Genomic DNA, 22,448 nt, shown 5'->3' with positions numbered 1-22,448 from the left:
TGGAGATAAGGGACTCATGTACTTTCATACCTGAATGAACCGTGATCCTCAGATTTCAGCCTCCTGAGTAGCTAGGCTTATCAGTAGTAAACCATCATCATATGGAAAAAATACTACCTTTTATTCTGTATCCTAGTTCTAAAAGAAGTATATGTTCATTACAAACCAACAAACAAACCAACAAATAAAACACAAACTATTTAGAGAAAAGAATATGCAGAACACCTATCAAGTAGATGTTAATATATTACTATTTCTTTTTTTTTCTTTTTGGGGTCCAGTGGTGGGGCCTGAACTCTGGGCCTAGGCGCTGTCCCTCAGCTCTTCAGCTCAAGGCTAGCGCTCTACAACTTGAGCCACAGCGCCACTTCCAGCTTTTTTCTTTTTGCTTATGTGGTGCTGGGGAATCGAACCCAGGGCCTCAGGCATGCAAGGCAAGCACTCTACCACTGAGCCACCTTCCCAGCCCTATATTACTTACTATTTTTTGTACTGGTACTGGGGTTTGAGGACTCAGGTCCTCGTGCTCTTCCATGGCCTTTTCTGCTCAAAGACGGCACTCTACTACTTTAGCTACAGTTCCACTTCTGGCTGTTTTTGGTACTTCATTGGAGATAAGAGTCTCACAGACTTCCTTCCCAAGCTGGCTTTGAACCTTAACCTAGAGATCTCAGCCTCCTCAGTAGCTAGGATTACAGGTGTGAGTCACCAGCACCTTGTTTCTCTTGGTGACTTAAAATGCTAACCCTCAAGATTGTCCAAAAAGAAGAGGTAAATGAGACACACCTTTACAGCTGGTAGCATATCCAGGGAGTCGAGGGTGAATAGCACTAACGCTTGCATTAGCATCATAAACTGATTAAATTGCCAGGTCAGACTGAAGAGGAAAGTTGATATGAAGACCACAAGAAGCGTCCGCCTCTGTTAAAGAAAAAAGAGAAAGAAAAACCTGGGTATAACTTACATGTCTCTAGGAATAAAACAGCTCTGCAGACAAGTTTTCTCAAAAGCAGCCCATATCTCTATGAACCAAATAGCAAAACTGTTAACTGTTGCTCTGAAAACCCCTGCATTTCTTAAATTCTGAACATTCTCAAGTGACACTCTGCACATAAATATTCACATACGGTATGTGTATTCCACAGGATTCTGGAGGCGATCATGTACCAAATCACAGCTCAAGAGCAGAGGCTTAAAAATCCTGACAGTTGCACAGAAATTGTGTGTGGGCTTTGCTGTAGCTATTTAAGGGTAGACTATGCAGGCCACATTTCTTAACATTCAAAGAAAGAAAGAAAGAAAACATTTTCTTTGCAAAGAAAGAAAAGCTCAGAGAAAGCAAACTTTAACTCCAGTGAAACATTCAGTCATGGAACACAAACTGTTCACATGGATTGGAACACTATGTATATCACATTTTTCTTTTTTTTTTTTGGTCCGGTCATGGGACCTGAACTCTAGGCCTGGGTGCTGTCTCTCAGCTCTTCAGCTCAAGGCTAGCGCTCTACCACTTGAGCCACAGCACCACTTCTGGGTTCTTTTTGTTTATGTGGTGCTAAGGAATCGAACCCGGGGCCTCATGCATGCAAGGCAAGCGCTCTACCACTGAGCCACCTTCCCAGCCCCTATATCACATTTTTCTAAGCTTCTTTTTTTTTTTTTTGTCTTTTTGATGCTGGCCCTGAGGCTTGAACTCAGGGCCTGGGTGCACTGTTAATGAGCTTTTTTTAATTCAAGGCTAGCATTCCACCACTTGAGCTGTAGCTCTACTTCTGGAACTTTTGATGCTTACTTGGAGATAAGAGTCTCATAGACTTTCTGCCTGGGCTGGGTTTAAACTGTGAGCCTTAGGTCTTAGCCTCCTGAGTGGCTAGGACTATAGGTGTAAGCCACCTGGTCTACATGCTCAACTCTATGCTTCCTAAGTCAAACTGGGGAACTGAGGAAAACAGAGAAAGTTTCACAGCAACTTGATTCAGGGCTGGAGTGTGGTTCATACTGCACAGCACCTGCTTAGCATAGGGTGAAGTTCCTAGTTCAAATCCTAGTACTGTTGAAAGAAAACAAATACACAGGTTGAACAAACTAGTCATCAGAAACTTACTTCGGAAAGAGCCTGTAAATTTGGCCTTAGGAAATAAGTAATTGCTGCGATCTGAATTGCGAAGAATGGCAGTGCCCAGTTCTCCCTCAGTGGGATGGTGAATTCAACTCTTGTGGTATCTATCCTGCACAGAGAAAACATAAAGGCCCAAACGACAGCTTTTTAGTCATTTCCTCAAAGATTTCTTAGAGTGAAAGATAGGTTACAAATACACTTAGATTCTGGTCACTGATTCTTAGTAATACTTGTCATTGATATCATCAATACCACTACCACCATAATTATCAGCCCCTTTGGCCACTTCCATTTTTAGCTTTTTGTTAGTTAACTGAAATTAAGAGTCTCACACCCTTGCTGGGTACTACGTGCTCTCATATGGAATCCTAGCTACTCAGGAGGCTGGGATCTGAGATTTGTGGTTTGAAGCCAGTGGAGTGGGAAAGTCTCTGAGACTCTTCTTTTTTTTGTCAGTCGTGGGGCTTCAACTCTGGGCTTGCATGCGTGCTGTCCCTCAGCTCTTCAGCTCAAGGAAAGTGCTCTACCACTTGAGCCACAGTACCACTAGTTTTCTGGTGGTTTATTGGAGATTAGAGTCTCATGGACTTTCTTGCCAGGGCTGGCTTTGAACCACGATCCTCAGATCTCAGCCTCCTGAGTAGTTAGGATTACAGGTGTGAGCCACTGGTGCCCAGCTCCTTTTTTTCTTCTGAGGCTTGAACTCAGGGCCTGGGCATACTCTCCCTGAGTTTTGCTCAAGGATAGTGCTCTACTGCTTTGAGCTGCAGCTCCACTTCCAAATTTTTAGGTGGCCCAGGCTGGCTTTGAACCATGATCCTCAGATCTCAGCCTCCTGGGTAGCTAGAATTATAGGCAAGAGCCACCAGCACCCAACAACTGAGACTCTTATCCAACTGATCACCAAAACCTGGAAGTGAAGCTGTGACTTAAGTGGTAGATCTCCAGCCTTCAGTAAAAAAGCTCAAGGACAACACCCAGGTTCTGAGTTCAAGCATCAAAAAAAGAAAAGAAAAGAAAAGAAAAGAATGATGATGAAGACTTTTTAAGTCTTCAAGAGATGAGAGAATGTGGCTGAAGAACTATGGCTCAAGGAGCAAACAGGTAAAGAATTGGGATTACTTTACTACACATAGTTTCGTTATTGATCCCCATTCAGTGTTCCACTTCTCAGCTGGAAATATGTCTAAGTAGGCCTTCTTATCTGACCAAACAAGAAGACCTGAGTAAATCAACTAGGTCCACTGAGAGAAAATGCTCCCCAACAAACAAATACGCTAGTAGAAATTGTTCTGCACTGAAAATGAAGGAAGAAAGGCAGCCGGATTCCAACTCACCTGTTTGTGACATACCAGAGGGCTGCTAATAGTCCCGACAGCCAGGTGCCACTAAGCAGCCAGCTGGTGATGTAGAGGGCTGTGACATAGATTGCCTGGAGTCCAAATAAGGTGTAAATATAAAAGTAAACGGGCTCTAAGTATCTCTGTAAGAGAGAATTAAAATGTTTGTCAGAGAAGCCTCTTCCATTGCTGGTTAAAAAGTATGTCAGGCTGGGCACTGGTAACTCATGTCTATAATCCTAGCTACTCAGGAGGCTGAGATCTGAGGATCATGGTTGGAAGCCTGTCTAGGCAGGAGAGTCTATGAGAGTCTTATCTCCAATGAACTACCAAAAAGGCAGAGATGGAGCTGTGGCTCATGTCGTAGAGCACTAGCCTGGAGTAAAAAAGCTCAAGGACAATTCCTAGGCTTTGAATTCAAGCTGCATTACCAGTACTAAAACAAAACAGAATACAAACAAAAAAAATATCTGTGTCGTACTGGGAAGGTGGCCAGTATAAGAGTGCTTGCCTTGCATGCCTGAGGCCCTGGGTTCGATTCCTCTGCACCACATAAGCAAAAAGAAAAAAGCCGGAAGTGGCGCTGTGGATCAAGTGGTAGAGTGCTAGCCTTGAGCTGAAGAGCTGAGGGACAGCGCCCAGGCCCAGAGTTCAGGCCCCACGACCGGACCCCCCCAAAAAAAGAAAAACATAGTCATGCAACTCAATGTATAAACATGAAAATGGAACCAGGGGATGGGTGGGGTTGGGAGAGATGAGGAAAAGGATTAAAGAGGATACTCATCAAGATGCACTGTACGTATAAATTGATATGTTGAATTGAAACTTGTTGTTCAATTACTTACAGATAAATAAAAAATGAATATTTATCATCTTGTAAACTGTACACATTTATTGTGGTGTATGACAGGAAGCATCTCTAAAGAAAAAACTGCTAACATATAAAAACATAAAAAGCAGTATCTTGTAGAAATCAAGGTTTCTAACACACATGAAGAAAACTAGGGTACTGCTGATTTCCTATGAAAAATCTTTTAACTTATAAAAGATAAGCAAAAAAGCACTACTGTATAGAAATCAAAGTTCATGATATAAGTAGAGAAAACTAGGCTATTGCTGATATTCTCCCAAGTCAGTGGAAGATCAGAATAGCCCAATGGAACCTTTCTGATCCAAAGAGCAGACTTTGAGTTTTATCCAACATTAACAATTCAGTGACACAAACTACAACACATACCTGAATTGGTAGAACTCTATATAAAATGCTGAGAAAAACCTCTTGGTAAATATTCATTCGTTGAAGGAGGTTAATGGTCCTCAGAGATTCAGTTTTATTATCATATATTAAGCCACGGAAACCTAAGAATGATATATGGAAAATCAGGAAAAATTATTACTTGTAATTTCAGGCAATCACACTGTTAGCAGCAGTGTGATCATTGTTGATTTAATGCCATACTAGGGCTTGAACTCAAGGCCTGGGTGCTGTCCCTTAGCTTTTTCACTCAAGGCTGGTGCTCTACCACTTAAGCCACAGTTCTATTTCTGGCTTTTTGGTGGCTAGAGATAAGGGTTTGATGGACTTTCCTGCCCAGGCTGGTTTTGAAGTGATTCTCAGATCTCAGCTACCTGAGTAACTAGTATTACGGGAGTGAGTTACCCATGTACCTGGCTCTAACACTACCTTTTAAATCTAATACTACCTAAGTTCAAAGGAAAATTAACACTAGTTCTGTAAAACATTGAAATCCATGCCGGGAGCTGGTGGCTCACACCTGTAATCCTATCTTCTCAGGAGGCTGAGATCTGAAGATCATGGTTCAAAGCCAGCCCATGCAGGAAAGTCTGTGAGATTCTTAGCTCCAATTAACCACCAGAAAACTGGAAGTGGCACTGTGGCTCAAATGGTAGAGCACTAGCTTCGAGCTGAAAAGCTGAGGGACAGTGCCCAGGGCCCAGAGTTCAAGACCCACAACTGACAAACAAAACAAAAAAAGCAAAAAACCCCACTGAAATGCGTTAGTGCCATGTATGCTTTGACTAAAATATTGGGAAGAGGGCAGCAGACCCTAAATAGATCTATGGGCTACGATTACCTTGTGTGAGGGTTGGTGCTTGGAGCATCTGCTTATAGTAAGAATAGTACAGTCCACATTCAGTCCTGAATGAGATTTCTCGCTCCACTTCCTGAAATAAAAGGAGAGCTGACCTAGTTTGGTTTAAACACATATTGTCACTGTAGAAGCAGGAGACTGCAGCTCAAAAGAAAAACAAACAGCAATTACAATCCTCAGAATCTTGAAAAAAAAAAAAAGATTCCCGGAAGACTGATGAGTGTTAAGAGCTGGATGATAGATACCTGGAGCCTGTCCCCATATTGTTCCTTCTACTGTGGGTTCCTCCCTCCCTTCCTTCTTCCTTCAAAATGGTGCTGGTCTTGAGGCTTGAGCTTAGGGCCTGGGTGCTATCCCTGAGCTTTTTTGCTCAAGGCTAGTACTTTACTACTTGGGCTACAGCTCTACTTCTGGCATTTTGCTGGTTAATTCCATGGAGTAAGAGTGTCACAGACTTTCCTGCCTGGGCTGGCTTCCAACGATGATCCTCTGATCTTAGTCTTCCTAAGTAACTAGGAGTATAGACATGAGCTACTGGTGCCTGGCTGTTTTTTTCCATTATAAGTCATGATTTAAAATGGAGATAACTAATAATTAGCTCCAGTTATATTGACAGTTCAGATTTAATGTTCTGCTATTTCACACAAGTTAAAACTAAACTGGGCTGGGTGCTAGCGACTCATACCTGTCATACTAGCTGCTCAGGAGGCTGAGATCTGAAGGATTCCTTTTCAAAGCCAGCACAGGCAGAAAGGTCTGTGTGACTCTTACCTCCAATTAACCAGCAAAAAGCTGGAAGTGGAACTATGGCTCAAGTGGCAGAGTGCCAGCCTGGAGTGAAAAGTGAAAAAGCCAAATGAGAGCAAGAAGCCTTGGGTTCAAACCCCAGTACACACACACACACACACACACACACACACACACACACACACACACACACTCTACACATATTAACACACACACACACACACACACACACACACACACTCTACACATATTAACTACTGCCTCCAATGGAAAAAATCCTAAGGCTAAATCTTCAAGACTTACTGGAAAGCCAACTTGGTTAGGTACATCTATCGACTCTGGTTCCTATATGATTCCAAAAATAATGTAGTCTTACAAAGATGAGAGAAAGAATTGCTCCGAGTTCTAAAAGCAGAAAGGTTTTGTGCCCTCGTCCTCCATTTGATATATCCAGAACAGTAAAAAACAGAGGGGGATCTAATTAGTAAAAAATGCATTCAAACATGATTAATTGGTGATTGTGGCACCAGCTGCAGAGAACCAAATGCTAAACTTTATTAGACAGACACTTGCAAGTGTCACATCTGCCTCATGCGAAGACAACATCTGCTTTCCACAAACACTGTTCCAGTTTTAAGGCAATTTATCCCTTGCCTGGTGGATCATGCCCATAGAAATGTACATCAATAGAAGTCACCCTCGACAGAATGCAAAACGAACAACTACGCCACATTTTAATTTTCATGGGTTCCCAGGCTTATTGAGAGAGCAGAAAATGTCTCAGCAGATAATGACAGAAGTGGATAGACAAAAGAACCATATATTTTTTTAAGAACTGTACAGTGGAACCACTGAAGCAGTAAGTAGCTTATACAGCAATTTAAGTACTAAAAGAAGGCTGCAAGGAAAAATAATGGCTATTCACAGTAAACGACTTGCATCTCACACAGGCTATAAAGCAAGTTGCTGGCAATGCACAAAAGGTTAACAAGCTCTTTTAGACAAATGGCACTAGATTTGGAAACATCAAATTATTTTTTTTAACATTTTATTTATTTATTTTTGTGCTGGTACTGGGGCTTGAACTCAGGGCTTGGGAACTGCTGCTGTCCCTTTTCCTTTTCTGCTCAAGTTTGGTGGTCTATTACTACTCGAGGGGCTAGGAAGGTGGCTCAGTGGTAGAGCACTTGCCTTGCATGCATGGGGCCCTGGGTTCGATTCCTCAGCACCACATAAGCAAAAAAAGAAAAAAGCTAGAAGTAGAGCTGTGGCTCAAGTGGTAGAGTGCTAGCTTTGAGCTGAAGAGCTGAGGGACAGCGCCCAGGCCCAGAGTTCAGTCCCCACGACTGGACCCCCCCCCCCAAAAAAAAAAAAAAAAGAATACTACTTGAGCCACAGCTCCACTTCTGGCTTTTTGGTGGTTCATTGGAGAGAAAAGTCTCATGGACTTTCCTGTCTGGGCTAGCTTTGAACCATTATCCTCAGATTTCATCCTCCTGAGCTAGGATGACAGGTGTGAGCCACCAGCACCCGACTCAAATCAGTTTTTAAAAAAATTATATATATATGTTTATTTATAAAATCCCTCCCTCCTACTCTCCCCCAATCCAATAATTAGGTGGCTGGCATGAAGGAAACCAAATGGACAATTAACTTTATGAATGTTATCTGTTTCTGAATTAGGTTCACAAATCATCTTGTGAAGAATCGGGGGCTCATGATAAGACAGCTGCTCTTAAAAGTTCTGTGCTGAAAAATCATGCCCTCAGCAAACATATTTATGGCGCATACATGGTTCATTGTCTGGTTAAATTCACGTCCATCTGTTAGAATGGAGGGATTCTTGCCCTAGAGTTGATTAGAGCTGTGACACGTGAGAGCTGCCAAGCCATGCCGATGAATGGGTTAGATGCTGGCTCTGGTGACAGGACCTCCTCTGAGCCTCCCGAGAAGCAGTTGACTGTGTGCTACCTGTGCAGTCGCTGTTGCTATACGTCTGGACACATTAACCTTATTGATTCCAGATAGACCTAGCTTTACGCGAGGATGTAAAATTTTGCAGTAAAAATTTGCAGCAACCAACCATTCAGTATGAGGGCGACAGTGCCAAATGTTAGGGAAAAAAGACTAGGAAAAAAAAAAAAGCTATGGGAAGGAATTACCTTCCTTCATCATTTTATTTCAACATTTGTTTGCCGGAGAAACAAAAATGTGTTAGGATCCCAAGGAGTTTATGTGATGTCTGAATAAGAAAGAACAATGCATGGGAAACAAAGGAAAATGACAGAGCAAGGGAACATCCATGCCAGAGGTAGAGAATAAATCAATCTTTGCTTCAGCTGGTAATGTAGCTCCCCAACTCCATTCCATGCTTTTCTTCCATTTGTCTTCCTCATTCATTAATCCATCCCTCCATTTATCTATCTAGGTATGCATCTATGTTTATCATTCTATCATACATCTATTCTACCCATCTTTTCTTTTCATCCATCCATCCTTTCCTTTCCTTCCATCCATTCATCCATCAATCTATATCCATCATTCTAACCATCCATCCATTCTTCTTTCTTTCCATTTATCCATCTATCTATCCTTCAACCTTCCTCCCTCCCTCCCATCCATTTATGTCATCATTCAACCATCCATCCATCCTCTCCTTTCACTTATCCATCTATTGATTAAATACCTATTGAAGCCAGGAGCCAGTGGTTCTCACTTGTAATCTTAGCCACTCAGGAAGCTGAGCTCTGAGGATCACAGTTCAAAGCCAGCCCTGGCAGAAAAGACTATGAGACTCTTATCTCCAATTAACCACCAGAAAAACCAGAAATGGCACTGTGCCTGAAGTGGTAGAACTCTTGCCTTGAACTGAAGAGGTCAGGGACATCACCCAGGCCCAGAGTTCAAGCCCCACAACTGACAAAAATAAATAAATAAGCCGGGCAATGGTGGCTCACACCTGTAATCCTAGCTACTCAGGAGGCTGAGATCTGAGGATCATGGTTCAAAGCCAGCCCGGGCAGGAAAGTCCGTGAGACTCTTATCTCCAATAAACCATTAGAAAACCGGAAGTGGCACTGTGACTCAAGTGGTAGCGCACTCGCCTTGAGCTGAAGAGCACAGGGACAGTGCCCAAGCCCAGAATTCAAACCCCACGACCAACCAAAAAAAAAAAAAAAAAAAAAGCTATGGACAACTATCATGTGGTAAACATTTTTCTGCTGGGAGATTCAGAAGCAAAGACAAAATTCTCTGCTCCTAGCTTCAGTCACCCTGAACAGTGAGGGCAGTCAGCCTGAGTGGGGAACAGAAAGGGTAGTCAGTAAGGTCAGAAGGAGGTGGGGAAGGGGAAGGGAGAAGACAGAGAAGAAGTGTGCAGTCACATCACCTGGTCCTGGTAGGTGACAAGCTCTGGACTTGGACTTGATATGTACAAGTTTCTAGAGTACCTGGGATCATAGGCATGAGCCACCAGCACCCAGCATGAGGTAGAGAGATGACGACTACATTTTCTACCCAGCTGGGGCAAGAAAGTCAGATGAGACCCTTATCTCCAATTAATCACCAAAAGGTGGAAGTGGAGGGGTGGCTCAAATGGTAAAGCACTAGCCTTGAGAGAAAAGCTAAGGAGGCAGTGACTAGGCCTCCAGTTCAAGCCCTAGTACCAGAAAAAAAAAAGAAAAGGAAAGGAAAGAAAAGAAAATTAACAATGGACTTAGGCTAAAGGTAGGATAGTGGACACAGGCCAGTGCTGCGTGGAAGCCTGAACAGTGAATACAAAGCCAGATCTGAGGGGTGAGGATGAGGGCAGGTCTGTGGAGGGTATAGGGAATGGCATGTTACACCTGTAGCCAGGACAGCTGGGAGCCAGCAGCTGAACGACTTCCAGGCACACTGGTGCTCTGTCTCTATGAATTTCCATTTGACAAATACTAAAATACATTGTTTTCCTTTCTTGTGCATCTAATGTTGTATCCTGCAACTGACTGAACTTTATTGCTTGTAATAGTTTTCCAGATTATTCTTCTGGGGGCTCCTGATATATAATCACATAATCTGCAAAGAAATCATTTTACTTCTTCCTCTCCAAGTGTGGACTTTTTACTTTTTCCCACGTGTTGCTGGTACATACTTGGCAGTGTTAAATAAGCAACCCTAGGAACAACCCAAGCTCTGGGTTGGGGCTGAGCACCCAGGGTTCCTATGTGAATTAAAAACATCCTCTTAGTAGTATCAGCCCAGGAGATGAAGAATTTGTCATGATCCCTGAAAATCCTACTGGATCTCCTTATTTTCCTACAGGGTTTGGTCTAAGCATTTGGTCTGAGGGGCGTGTGTGTGTGTGCGTGTGTGTGTGTGTGAGTACACACACACACACACACACACACACACGCACGCACGCACGCACGCGCGCGCGCGCGCGCGCCCCAATGCCAGTACTGGGGCTTTTTGCTCAAGGATAGTACGCTACCATTTGAGCCAAGGTCTCACAGGCTTTCCTGCCCAGGCTGGCTTTGTAAAGAAGGCCTCAGAGCTCAGTCTCCTGGGTAGCTAGGTTGACAGGCATCAGCCACTGTACCTGGCTGTCAGTATCTTTTATACTCTGTGACTGTTATTGGACTGGTTACTCTTCATATTACAGAACTCTCTCAGCTTACTCAGTGACACTCGCTCAACTTTCTCAGTGATGCACAATGGGGCTGAAGGTGTGGGGCTGTGGTGCAACAAAGCTTACTAGCATTTTGCAGACTCTGGGCTGAAACAAGAGGGGGGGGTGGGATGGAAGGAAAGAAGAAAAGAAGGGAAAGATAGCATCTGACTATCTTCATTTTCCTTCATTGCTTGGAGGCAATTCCAAAAAAGGGAGGGAGTGACATGTTTACATTGTCACTTTAAAGTGAGAAGTAAACATCAGTTAAGAGCTTCACAACACAATTAGAAACCACCTAACTCAGCCAGGCTGGGATAGGCCCTGATAGCTCACATCTATAATCTCAGCTACTCAGGGAGCTGAGATCAGAAGATCTAAGTTTGCAGCTAGCCCAGGCAGGGAAGTCTGAAAAACTCTATAAAAATAATAAAATAAAAGGCTGGAGATGTGCCTCAAGTAGAAGCGTACCTGCCTGGTAAACGTGAGGCCCTCAGTGCAAACCTGAGTACCACTAAGTATTAAATAAACAGCTGGGCACCGGTGGCAGATATCTGAGGATGGGAGGCTGAGATCTGAGGATCACAATTTGAAGCCAGCGCGAGGAAGGAAAATCCACGACACTCTTACCTGCAATGATCACCAAAAAAAAATATGGAAGTGGAGCTGTGGCTCAAAAGGTAGAGCACCAGTCTTGAGAAAAAAAAAAAAAAAAGAGTTAAGGGGACAGTGCCCAGACTGTCCCTTAGGATACAAGGAATTTGGCTGGCCTTCGTCCCTGGGTCCCGGGAGATAACCTCTAAGCCTCACCTATGGCTGTCCTGGGTAGGAGCTTGGTACTGTTTGAAAGAAAGTGGGAAACTCAAGGAGGCCCTGCTGCTTTGCTGTTGCTTCTAGGGGGTGGGTGGTAGGCAGGATGGAACCTGCTGGGGCATGTGGTCGTTCTTCAGCTTCTCAGATGGTATAGGAGGCCCAGACAGAAACTGGCCTGGGTTCTCTTGCTCCTCTCCTTCAAGGCACTTCTGAAACAATCTCGCCTACGCACCTACAAGCTGGTAATAGGAAAATGCCCATTTCTGACACAGATGCAATTTCTGCCTTTGGAGCTGTCAACCCAAGCTTCTGTTATTCCCTGTCACTGCTTTGGAAGTGCCTCCCTGCAGAGCTGAACCTGAACTCATCAATTTCTGCCTTGCATTCAGTATAATAAAGGAATCTAACCAGGAACTGTGGCTCAGGCCTGTCACTGCTAATCCCAAGCAGTCAGGAAGCAGAGATAGCAGGAGAGATATTACCTCAGGCCACATAGGGATATGCTGTCTTATGAAAACAAAGCAAACAGGCCAGGCACTGGTGGCTCATGCCTGTAACCCTAGCTACTCAGGAGGCAGAGAGCTACGAATCATGGTTCAAAGTCAGCCTGGGCAAAAAAAAAAAAAAAAATCCATGAGACCCCAATTAAGCACCAAAAATGCTGGAAGTGGAACTGTGGCTCAAGTGGTAGAGTGCTATCCTTGAGCAAAATAGCTCAGGGTAAGTACCTGGGTCCTGAGCTCAAGCCCCAGGAGTGGCACCAAAAAACCCCCAAGAACCTGGCTGTCCTAACTTTCTGGGGCTCAGGTGGTGACCTTACTATTCTTTGTCCTAAGCTTCTGGTGGGGATGGTAGCTTTGAAATACTCAGGATTTCTGAACAGTAAGAGCCATCATTGCTAGACTGATGGCTCACACTTGTAATCCTAGCTACTCAGGAGGCTGAGATCTGAGGATCACTGTTCAAAGCCAGCCTGGGCAAACAACGGGCAAACAAATCTGAGAGACTTTTATCACCAATTAACTAGCCAAAACCTCCCTAAAAGTGGAGATATAGCTCAAGTGGTAGAGTGCTAGCCTTGAGTAAGAGTATGAGGCTCTGAGTTCAAGCCTCAGAAATGGCACTAAGGAAAAAAAAAAAAGAGAGACATTTATAGATGAGCTGTGCAGATCACACCTGACAGTTCCTGCAGCAGGGTGACTCAGACTGAGCCTCTACTTTATGCTAAAGAGATGACTCAGGATGGAGGCTGGCCATGTCATTGACTAGAAGGCAGAACTTCGAGCCCTTAAGTAATCAGCCCAACTTTTCTGGTTTCCAACTTGTGGCGATGATTCAACCCATCATGCCTGTGTATTGAAGCACTGGCAACACTGGAAACAGAAGCTCGGGTCAGCTGCCCTGTATGCCATCCTCCCCATGCTGCATAGACCCATATGACCACAGTGAAAGTGAGACAGGCAGATAGGTAGAGCCAGATGCCAACGGCTCATGCCTGTAATCCTAGCTACTCAAGAAGTTGAGATCTGAGGACTGAGGTTGGAAGCCAACCAGGGAGGAATGTCCATGAGATTCTTCTCTGCATTAATCAGCACAAAGTTGGAAGTGGAGATATGCTTCAAGTGACAGACTGCCAGCCTTGACTAAAACAAAACTAAAGGAGGGGCTGGGAAGATGGCCCAGTGATAGAGCACTTGCCTTGCATGCCTGAGGCCCTGGGTTTGATTCCTCAGCACCACATGAGCAGAAAGAAAAAGCCAGAAGTGGCGCTGTGGTTCAAGTGATAGAGCGCTAGCCTTGAGATTAAGAGCTGAGGGACAGCACCCAGGCCCAGAGTTCAGGCCCATGACTGAACTCCCCCCCACCCAAAAACAAAAAAAAAAAAAAAACTAAAGGAAAGTACCCAGGCCCTAGGTTCAAGCCCCAATACCAGTATGAAATAAATATGTAAATAAATAGATAAATCAATAAATAAAAATGAAGAGTAATAGACCTTGAAAAATCCAATGAAAAATTTTTATAATTCCTTTCTCAAAAGAAAGCACAGCTTCTGCATATCCCCAAATATTTGCAAATACTATTAGGAAAATATGGACATGCAGAACTCCATCTTAGAGGTGGAGAAAGACTCCATGTTTTAGAGCAGTGGTGCTTGATTTTTTTTTCCTTATTACAATTAAAAAAAATTCATTTTCAGTCAGTCCATGATGGCTTACACCTGTAATCCTAGCCACTCAGGGGGCTGAGATCTGAAGATCACAGTTCAAAGCCAACCTGGGCAGGAAAGTTTGTAAGATTCTTACCTCCCATGAACCACCAAAGAACCAGAAATGGAGCTGTGGCTCAAATAGCAGAGCACCAGCCTTGAATGGAAAAGCTCAAGGTCAGTGCCTAAGCCCTGAGTTCAAATCCCAGTATTGGAACACACTACACAAAAACAATTACTCAACCTACTAGATGAATTTCACAATTCATTGTTGGAAAGACACCAGCAGTTCAGACTAACTGCAATATAACTAAAGTTAATAAAAAAAAGAAACCTGGCTTGTTTATAATAATTATATTATTTAAACAGAATGAATACAAATACCTTCTTATTCTAGAATCAAAGCTTTTAAGAGATTAATGGTGGGCACTGGTGGCTCATGCATATAATCCTAGCTACTCAGGAAGCTGAGATGTGAGGATCATGGTTCAAAGTCAGCCTAGGCAGAAAAGTCCCTATGAGCCTCTCATCTCCAATTAATAACCACAAGTAGAGCTGTGGCTCAAAGTGGTAGAGTACTAGCCTTGAGCAAAACAGCTCAATGACAGCACCTAAATCCCAAGTTCAAGCCCCATGACCAACAACAACAACAAAAATAGATCTATTTTTTTCAATGCTGGGGGTTGATCTCAGGGCCTCATGCTTACTAGGCTGGTACTCATCGTCTGAGCCACATATCCAGCTCCAGACTGAATTGTTTAATAGCAAAAACAGTGTCTTGGCCATTCATGGAAAACTACTAGAGACAGGGATGAGAAAACAATGGTCACAGAAACCCCATACCTTAATATTAGAAAACCACAAGTCATTCTCATGTAAGGTTGCAAGGTAGATCGATGTAAGAAGTCCAATACACAGGGCAATGGTGCCACCGATCGTAAAGGACAGAATCTTCCAGAATTTTCTATTGGTACAACCTTTTGGAAAAAGGACACAGAAAAATTAATAACCAAGTAAGTGATTTAGAATAGTGCTAATATAGACTCAAATAAGCTGAAGCCCCAGATGCCTGTCATTTATGAAGCCTTCATTGGGAGAGGTTCCTTTTCTGTGGTTCCACAGATGGAGTTATAGCGTCTCCCTATCCCTCTCCTGTCATTCATTTCCAAAAGCAAAATGTAGCCGGGTGCTGGTGGCTCATGCCTATAATCCTGGATTAGGAATAGGGGGCAGAGATATGAGGATCAGCCTGGACAGAAAAGTCTGTGGGACTATTATTTTCAATAAACCACCAAAAAGTCCATAGTTGAGGTATGGCTCAAGTGAGAGTACCAGCAATGAGAGAAAAAAAGCTAAGAGAGGGGGCTCTTAGTTCAAGCCCCAGTACTAGCACAAAACCCCAAAACACAGAGAAAATAATACATTGTAACTCAAAGGACATAAAAACTTACAGCACATATAAGAAAGCTCAAATATATTTAAGTGTGAGATATTTCTGGATAATAAAAAATGATGAATATTTCAGTAAGAAACAGATTAAGGACATGAATAGACAACACACAAAAGAGGGGGAAAAAAGGCCAATAAATTTAACAGAAGAAAAAGATGCTCAAATTCATTCCAATTCACTAGGGTTGAAGAAATGCAAATCAAAAACAATTTGAGCTGTACTTTTAAAAATCCTTGGCCAATTCGATAGCTTAGAAGTGAGAACACTCTTGTCTAGGAAAGGGTATAAATAAACAGACATCTTCAAAAACTGATGCTGGAAGAATTGAATTGGTACTTCTCTGGAACCCAATACCACCCTGCACTGAGCCAACTGTTGGACCAGAAATTCCCTAAGAGGACAACTGAAGTTCTAAATAAACACCGGATGACAAGGATGTTTACCACAGTTCTGTCAATATTAGCAGAAGGCTAATTTTTTTAGAGATGCCAGTCCTGAGGCTTGAACTCAGTGCCTGGGCGCTGTCCTTGAGCTTCTTTGGCTCAAAGCTAGCTCTCTATCACTTGAGCTATAGCTTCACTTCTGGCTTTTTTGGTGCTTAATTGGAGATGAGAGTTTCATGGACATTCCTGCCTGGGCTGGCTTTGAGTCCTTAGATCTCAACTTCCTCAGTAGTTAGGATTACAGACATGAACAACAGTACCCAGCTTGAAATACATTTTTACTATTCAGCAACAAAGAATTAAATTATGCAACTTTGTGTGTGTGTGCAGGTAATGAGGCTTGAACTCAAGGTCTCACGTTCTTGTTTAGCTTTTTCTGCTCAAGGCTGATATTACAGCTTGAGTTGCTATACCTCTACTTACCCTCCCCCCCACACTAGTTAACTGAGGTAAGTCTCACTTTGATTTGTCTGCTTTGGCTGGCTTTGAACCTTGATCCTCAGCTCTCAGCCTCCTGAGTAGATAGGAGCCCTGCCACACAATATGATATTATACAATCTTATAAAATGTATCCTGATTTTATGATACATAAAAATGTATCTGACTGATGATACATAAGAAAAGTAGGGCTTAGTGGTAGAGTGCTTGTCTTGCTTACATGGAGCCCTGGGTTCAATTCCTTAGTACCACATAAACAGAAAAAGCCAGAAGTGGTGTTGTTGCTCAAGTGGTAGAGTACAAGCCTTAGGCAAAAAGAAGCTCAGGGACAGTGCCCAAAGCCCTGAGCTCAAGCTCCAAAACTGGCAAAAAAGAAAAAAGAAAAGTAATAACTTTCAGAGCAGCACATGGGCTTCCATCTTTAAAAATACCTATGAATCCTTGGAGTTTACATATACCAAGAATGACTGTTTTTGTACATGTGCTGATCTTTTTCGCTCAAGGCTGGCATTCTACCATATTACAGCGCTGGGGCTGGGAAGGTGGCTCAGTGGTAGAGCGCTTGCCTTGCATGCATGAGGCCCTGGGTTTGATTCCTCAGCACCACATAAGCAAAAAAAGAAAAAAGCCGGAAGTGGTGCTGTGGCTCAAGTGGTAGAGTGCTAGCCTTGAGCTGAAGAGCTGAGGGACAGTGCCCAGGCCCAGAGTTCAGGCCCCATGACCGGACTCCCCCCCCCCCCCAAAAAAAAAAAATAGCAAAGAGCTACAGCTCTACTTCTGGCTTTTTGGTGGTTAACTGGAAATGAGTTTTATGAACTTCCCTGGCTGCAAATTGTGATCCTTAGATCTCAGCCTCTTGAGTAGTGAGGATTACAGGTATGAGCTACCAGTTCTGACCACCAAGAGTGACATTTAAACAACAAGCAGTATCTGTGGTAGTCTTGAAGAATCTGTGGGAGTTACTTAACTTATTTTCCTTCTTGCCTACTTTAGTTTTCAGAGGTTTTTGTATTTTTTTTTTGACATGAATAAATACCACTTTGGTAAAATGAAGCAAAGCTATGTTTTAATTTTAAAGAGTGAAACAAAAGAGTGTTTGAGCTGGGTGCTGGTAGTTTATGCTTGTCATCCTCGCTACAAAAAGAGGCTGGGAGCCAAGGATCACTAAGTCAGTCTGTGCAGAAAAGTCTGTAAAACTCCAGCTGTAGTTAAAAGGCTAAAAGCTGGGCTGGAGGTATGGCTAAAGTGTTACATCTATACAAGGAAGCCAAGCAATCACACAGCCTTGGGTTCAAATCCCAGTAATGCAAAAACAAAAACAAAAACGTTTGCATGAGTCCTCAGAAGCATTGTCAAAAAGCATGTTGTTGGGTGCTGGTGGCTCACACCTAGCCACTCAGGAGGCTGAGATCTGAGGATCACAGTTTGAAGCCAGCTTGGGCAGAAAAGTCCCCGTGAGACTCTTATCTCAAATAAACTAAAAAAAAAAAAAAAAAAAAGCCAGAAGTGGCACTGTGGCTCAAGTGGTAGAACACTAGCCTTAGGCAAAGGAAGCTCAGGGACAGGGTCCAAGACAAGTTCAAGCTCCTTGACCAAAAAACATACACACACAGAAATGTTATTAAGCAGGGAAATGGTGGGTCATAGTTGTAATCTTAGTTACTCAGGAGGCTGAGATCTGAGGATAGTGTTTCAAAGCCAGCTCAGGCAGGAAAGTCTGTGAGACTCTTTGCTCTAAAAAAACCAGAAGTAGAGGTGTGGCTCAAGTGGTATATCATCAACCTTTAGCAAAAAAGCTAAGGGAAGCATGCAGGCCCTGAGTTCAAGTCCTAGTACTAGCACATTTTTTTTTTCTTTTTAAAAGGTGATTTTTGGGGCTGGGAAGGTGGCTCAGTGGTAGAGTGCTTGCTTTGCATGCATGAGGTCCTGGGTTCGATTCCTTAGCACCACATAAGCAAAAAGAAAAAAAGCCAGAAGTGGCACTGTGGCTCAAGTGGTAGAGCGCTAGCCTTGAGCTGAAGAGCTGAGGGACAGCGGCCAGGCCCAGAGTTCAGGCCTCACGACAGGAACCACCCCCCCCCCCCAAAAAAAAAGGTGATTTTTTTTTTTTTAATGTAGAAATGAAGGTGATTCAAAACACAGCTTTAGTTTATACTGCCTACCAGTTGGCAATTTGTTTTCCAACTTCACATTTTCTTCTTGTGCTGGAAAACCCTCAGAAAGTTCAATGGTTTTTATCTCTTTCCTTTGCCGGAGGTACATCATGATATCAAAGACTTATATGCATTGTTCTTCTGACCACTCCTACAAAAGACATAGAAATGAAAGGTCATCTCCATGGCAGTATTCTCCCCGCATCAAACCCTACTCATCTCTCCTTTTAATTTTTTTTATTGTGAAAATACTGTACAGAGGGGATTACAGTTACAGGAGCAAGGTAATGAGTACATTTCTTTTCTTTTCTTTTTTTTTTTTTTTGGTCCATGGGGCTTGAACTCTGGGCCTGGGCACTGTCCCTCAGCTCTTCAGCTCAAGGTGAGTGCTCTACCACTTGAGCTACAGCGCCACTTCCGGTTTTCTGGTGGTTTATTGGAGATAGGAGTCTCACAGTCTCTCCTGCCCGGGCTGGCTTTGAACCGCGATCCTCAGATCTCAGCCTCCTGAGTAGCTAGGATTACAGGCGTGAGCCACCAGCGCCCGGCTTGAGTACATTTCTTATCAAGCATTGTTGTCTCCTCCTTTGTTTTTCCCCTCCCATCTCTACAACTATACTCCCTCCACCTGCCCCCCCCCCCCCCCCCCCCCGCCTTTTAGTTTAATTTTTTTTTTGCTAGTCCTGGGGCTTGAACTCAGGGCCTGGGCATTGTCCCTAAGCTTCTTTTGCTCAAGGCTAACACTCTGCCACTTGAGCCACAGTGCTACTTCCGGCTTTTTTGGTTTATTTGATACTGAGGAATAGAACCCAGGGCTTCATGCATGCTAGGCAAGTATGTCTACCGCCCTACCCAGCCCTGTTTTTTAAATTTTTGTGCTCATACTGGGGCTTGAACTCAGGGCCTGGGCAATCTCATTTGGCTTCTTCACCCAAGCCTGATACTCTGCCACTTGAGCCACACAGTTCCACTTGTAGCTTTTTGGTAGTTAGAGATAATAAGAGTATCACAAACTTTCCTGCCTGGGCTGGCTTCAAACTGCAAATCTTCAGATCTCAGCTTCCTGATTAGCTAAGGATGACAGGTGTGAGCCACCAGTATCAGCCTCACTTTTCTTTAAAATGTCATTTCTAGGGCTTGAACTCAGGGCCCCAAGCTCCCACCTGGCTCAAGGCTAGCATTCTACTACTTGAGCCACAGCTCCACTTCCAGCTTTTCACTGGCTAACTGGAGATAAGAGTCTCATAGAGTTTCTTTCCCAGGCTGGCTCTGAACCACAATCCCCAGATCTCAGCCTTTTGAGTAGGTAGGATGACAGGAGTGAGCCATGGATACCTGCAGTAGGAGCACTTTTGCATCTCCTACAGATATGGCCACGTGGGACCTACATGGAAGCAACTGATTCAATAGTACAACAGTTATCTGGATTGACAGGCAGATTTTTGAAGCACAGAAACATTGTTTTGTTTCAGATATCTGAATTTTTAACACCTGTATTGTTGAAAACAATTCTCCATGCAAACTTCAGGCCATCTAGGAAGATGGGTGGGTGAGTAAGTGTGTAAGTGTGTGTGTGCATGCACACACATGCCAATCAGGGCAGCTGCTAGCTCAGGGAGCAGCAGTGGGAGTCACCATAGGGAGTAGAAGCTGAGTTTGGAAGCTGGGAGTGGGAGGCGGGGGTGTGGTGGCAATGAGTAAGCCGGTTCCAGTCCCTGGAACATCTTGCTTCACTCTGAATAATGAATAGCGTTTTACTAATTATTTATTAGACCCATAGCTAGCCAGGGTTGTGTTGATAGCTCATCAAGACCTACACTTCCAGGTACCTAAAGATAAACAACTTATGCCAGACTCCACTGGCTCATGCCTGTCCAGCATAGTTACTCAGAAGGCTGAGGTCTAAAGATCATGGTTCAAAGCCAACCCAAGCAGAAAAGTCTATGAGACTCTTATCACCGATTCACACACACACAGACACACACAGACACACACACAGAACCAGAAGTGGAACTGTGGCTCAAATAGTAGTGCCAGCCTTGAATGAAAAAGCAAGCTCAGGGATAGCCCCCAAGCCTTGATTTGAATTCAAGCCCAAGCACACATAGACACCCACACAACCTAATTCTGCAGCCGTCTTCTTTTAAGGAGTGGAGTTTTCAATGCATACATGATAACGTTATTAAGACAGAAAGCCAGCAAACTGTAAACTGTGAATGCAGACTGCGCTAGTTGCACGAACTACAAAAAAAAAAAAAAGAAAGAAAGAAAAAAGAAAAAGTCGCTCCAGCAAATAAAAAGAAATGCCCCCTTAAAACGTGTGCAAAGGAAGCCGGGCGCCGGTGGCTCCCTCCTGTCATCCTAGCTACTTAAGAGTCTGAGATCTGAAGATCGTGGTTCCATGGCAGCCGGGGGCAGCAAAGTCCAAGAGACTCTTGACCTTCCATTAAACCAGCAAAAAACCTAGAAGGGAAGATGTGGCTCAAGTGGTAGATTGCTAGCCTGGGGCGGCGCAGGACTCGCAGGGACAGCATCCGAGCCCTGAGTTCAAGTCCCAGGACCGACATTCACAACAACAAAAGTTTGCAAAGGGATCCTGAGAACAATTCTGTACTCACGCAGTGTTCAGCTTAGTTCTGAGCATCCCTAGGCAGGGCTGGGCAGAGCAACCGAGTTCCACACCCTCCCCCCCCCCCCCCCATCTGGAGGACCCATCAGACACATCTCAAGGGAGAAGCTACCAGTTTAAGGGCTCGATCCAGTTCCGTGACAGCAAGAGGCTAGGGGTGGGGTGTCCAGTCTAGCTTCCCCCCCCCCCCCCAGTGCAGCAAGCGAGCAGCTGACCACAGGTCGTTTTGCAAAGTTGCAACACTCCCGAGTTCCCGCCCAGCCGGAGCCGTTCCCCCCCCCCCCCCCAGTCCTCCCATCTCCCCGGACACTCGCGCGCTGGGTCCGTCCGTCCTCCCGCCGGTCCGTCTGTGTGTCCCCCTTCCACACGCACGGGGCGAGGCGGCCCTGAAACTCGCCAGGTGTGTGTGTGTGCGCGTGTGCGCGCGCGTGCAGCCGCCCGCCGCCTCCCTGCCTCCGTGGGGCCTCGCGCCCCCCGCCCCTCCCGTGGCTGCCCCGGCGCCGGCACTCACCCTCGGGTCCCGACACGCAGTCCCGGCCTTGCGGCCTCCGCGCCCCGCGGTCGCACACGCGCGCGCGCGCGATCCCGAGAAGGGGAAGGGGAAGAGGCCGCCGCCGTGCGGTTCGGGCGGGCGGGCGGGCGGGCGGCCAGGGGAGGGTCGCGCGGGAGGGGGGGCGTGGCCGCAAGACGGTCTTCCTCCGAAACGCCACGGGGCGGACCCGCGTCCGGGTCCCGCTCCCACGAAGCGTGGTGCAAAACCCGCGGTGGAATAGACGGGTGGGGGGCGTCGGCAGCTTAAGGTGGGCGCGCCGGGAGAGGCAGAGGCTGGGCCCGCCGCGGCTGCATTCATAGGTCCCGAGAGCTGTCTATCAAGGGGAGGCCCCCGCCTTCGCCCGCGCTGCACCGCCCCGTCTCGTGCGGCGCCGGCCGGAAGGAAGCGGAGCACTTCCGCTTTCTGGCTCCGCCCCCCTCCCCGGGCCGTCTGCGGCTGGTGGCCGCTGGTGGTCGCGGCGGGACGTCAGCCCGGGGCTACAGGCCGCTGCCAGCTCCGGGGGCCCTCCCTCGGGTGCACTGCGGGTCGCCGGCGTGCCTGGAGGTGCCCTGCCTGCTGCTTGTGAGGAAGGGGTTCACCTCCGTCTGGAAGGCGGTCCCCGGTTATGTTTCACACTTGCTTTTGTGCGGGTCGCGGGGCTTGGAGCCCGGTGCTGCCCCTGAGCTTACTCACGTCCAGCCTGCTGTCACTTAAGCGCTGGCTCCACTTCCGTGTCGGCGGTGGTTCGCTGTCTCAGGCTGGCTTCGATCCCATGATTCTCAGATCTCGGCCTCCTGAGTAACAGGCGTCTGGCTC

At 45.3% G+C, this 22,448-nt stretch overlaps 1 protein-coding gene across 4 annotated transcripts in view; it reads right to left on the bottom strand.

The window, feature by feature from the left end:
* Nucleotides 1–21,882, bottom strand: part of Dpy19l3 (dpy-19 like C-mannosyltransferase 3) — a 49,471-nt gene extending 27,589 nt beyond the window's left edge. For 2 of the 4 annotated variants that reach the window (XM_069998538.1, XM_069998540.1), the window contains exons 1-8: nt 21,612–21,882; nt 18,481–18,622; nt 14,831–14,964; nt 5,556–5,646; nt 4,697–4,818; nt 3,457–3,602; nt 2,105–2,228; nt 787–921 (exon numbers count right to left, since the gene is read on the bottom strand). In XM_069998538.1, the coding sequence (XP_069854639.1) occupies nt 787–921; nt 2,105–2,228; nt 3,457–3,602; nt 4,697–4,818; nt 5,556–5,646; nt 14,831–14,964; nt 18,481–18,583 (855 nt within the window). In that variant the 5' untranslated portion in view covers nt 18,584–18,622; nt 21,612–21,882. Of the gene's footprint in view, nt 1–786; nt 922–2,104; nt 2,229–3,456; nt 3,603–4,696; nt 4,819–5,555; nt 5,647–14,830; nt 14,965–18,480; nt 18,623–21,212; nt 21,230–21,611 lie in introns of those variants that run through there. The other 2 variants (XM_069998539.1, XM_069998541.1) reach the window with 2 other exon arrangements.
* Nucleotides 21,883–22,448: the final 566 nt, after the last annotated feature.

Source organism: Dipodomys merriami, unplaced genomic scaffold (assembly GCF_024711535.1).
Source record: "Dipodomys merriami isolate MVZ:Mamm:240054 unplaced genomic scaffold, mDipMer1.0.p SCAF_52, whole genome shotgun sequence".
NCBI classification, from domain to species: domain Eukaryota; kingdom Metazoa; phylum Chordata; class Mammalia; order Rodentia; family Heteromyidae; genus Dipodomys; species Dipodomys merriami.
This window is presented reverse-complemented; position numbering and strand designations above follow the sequence as displayed.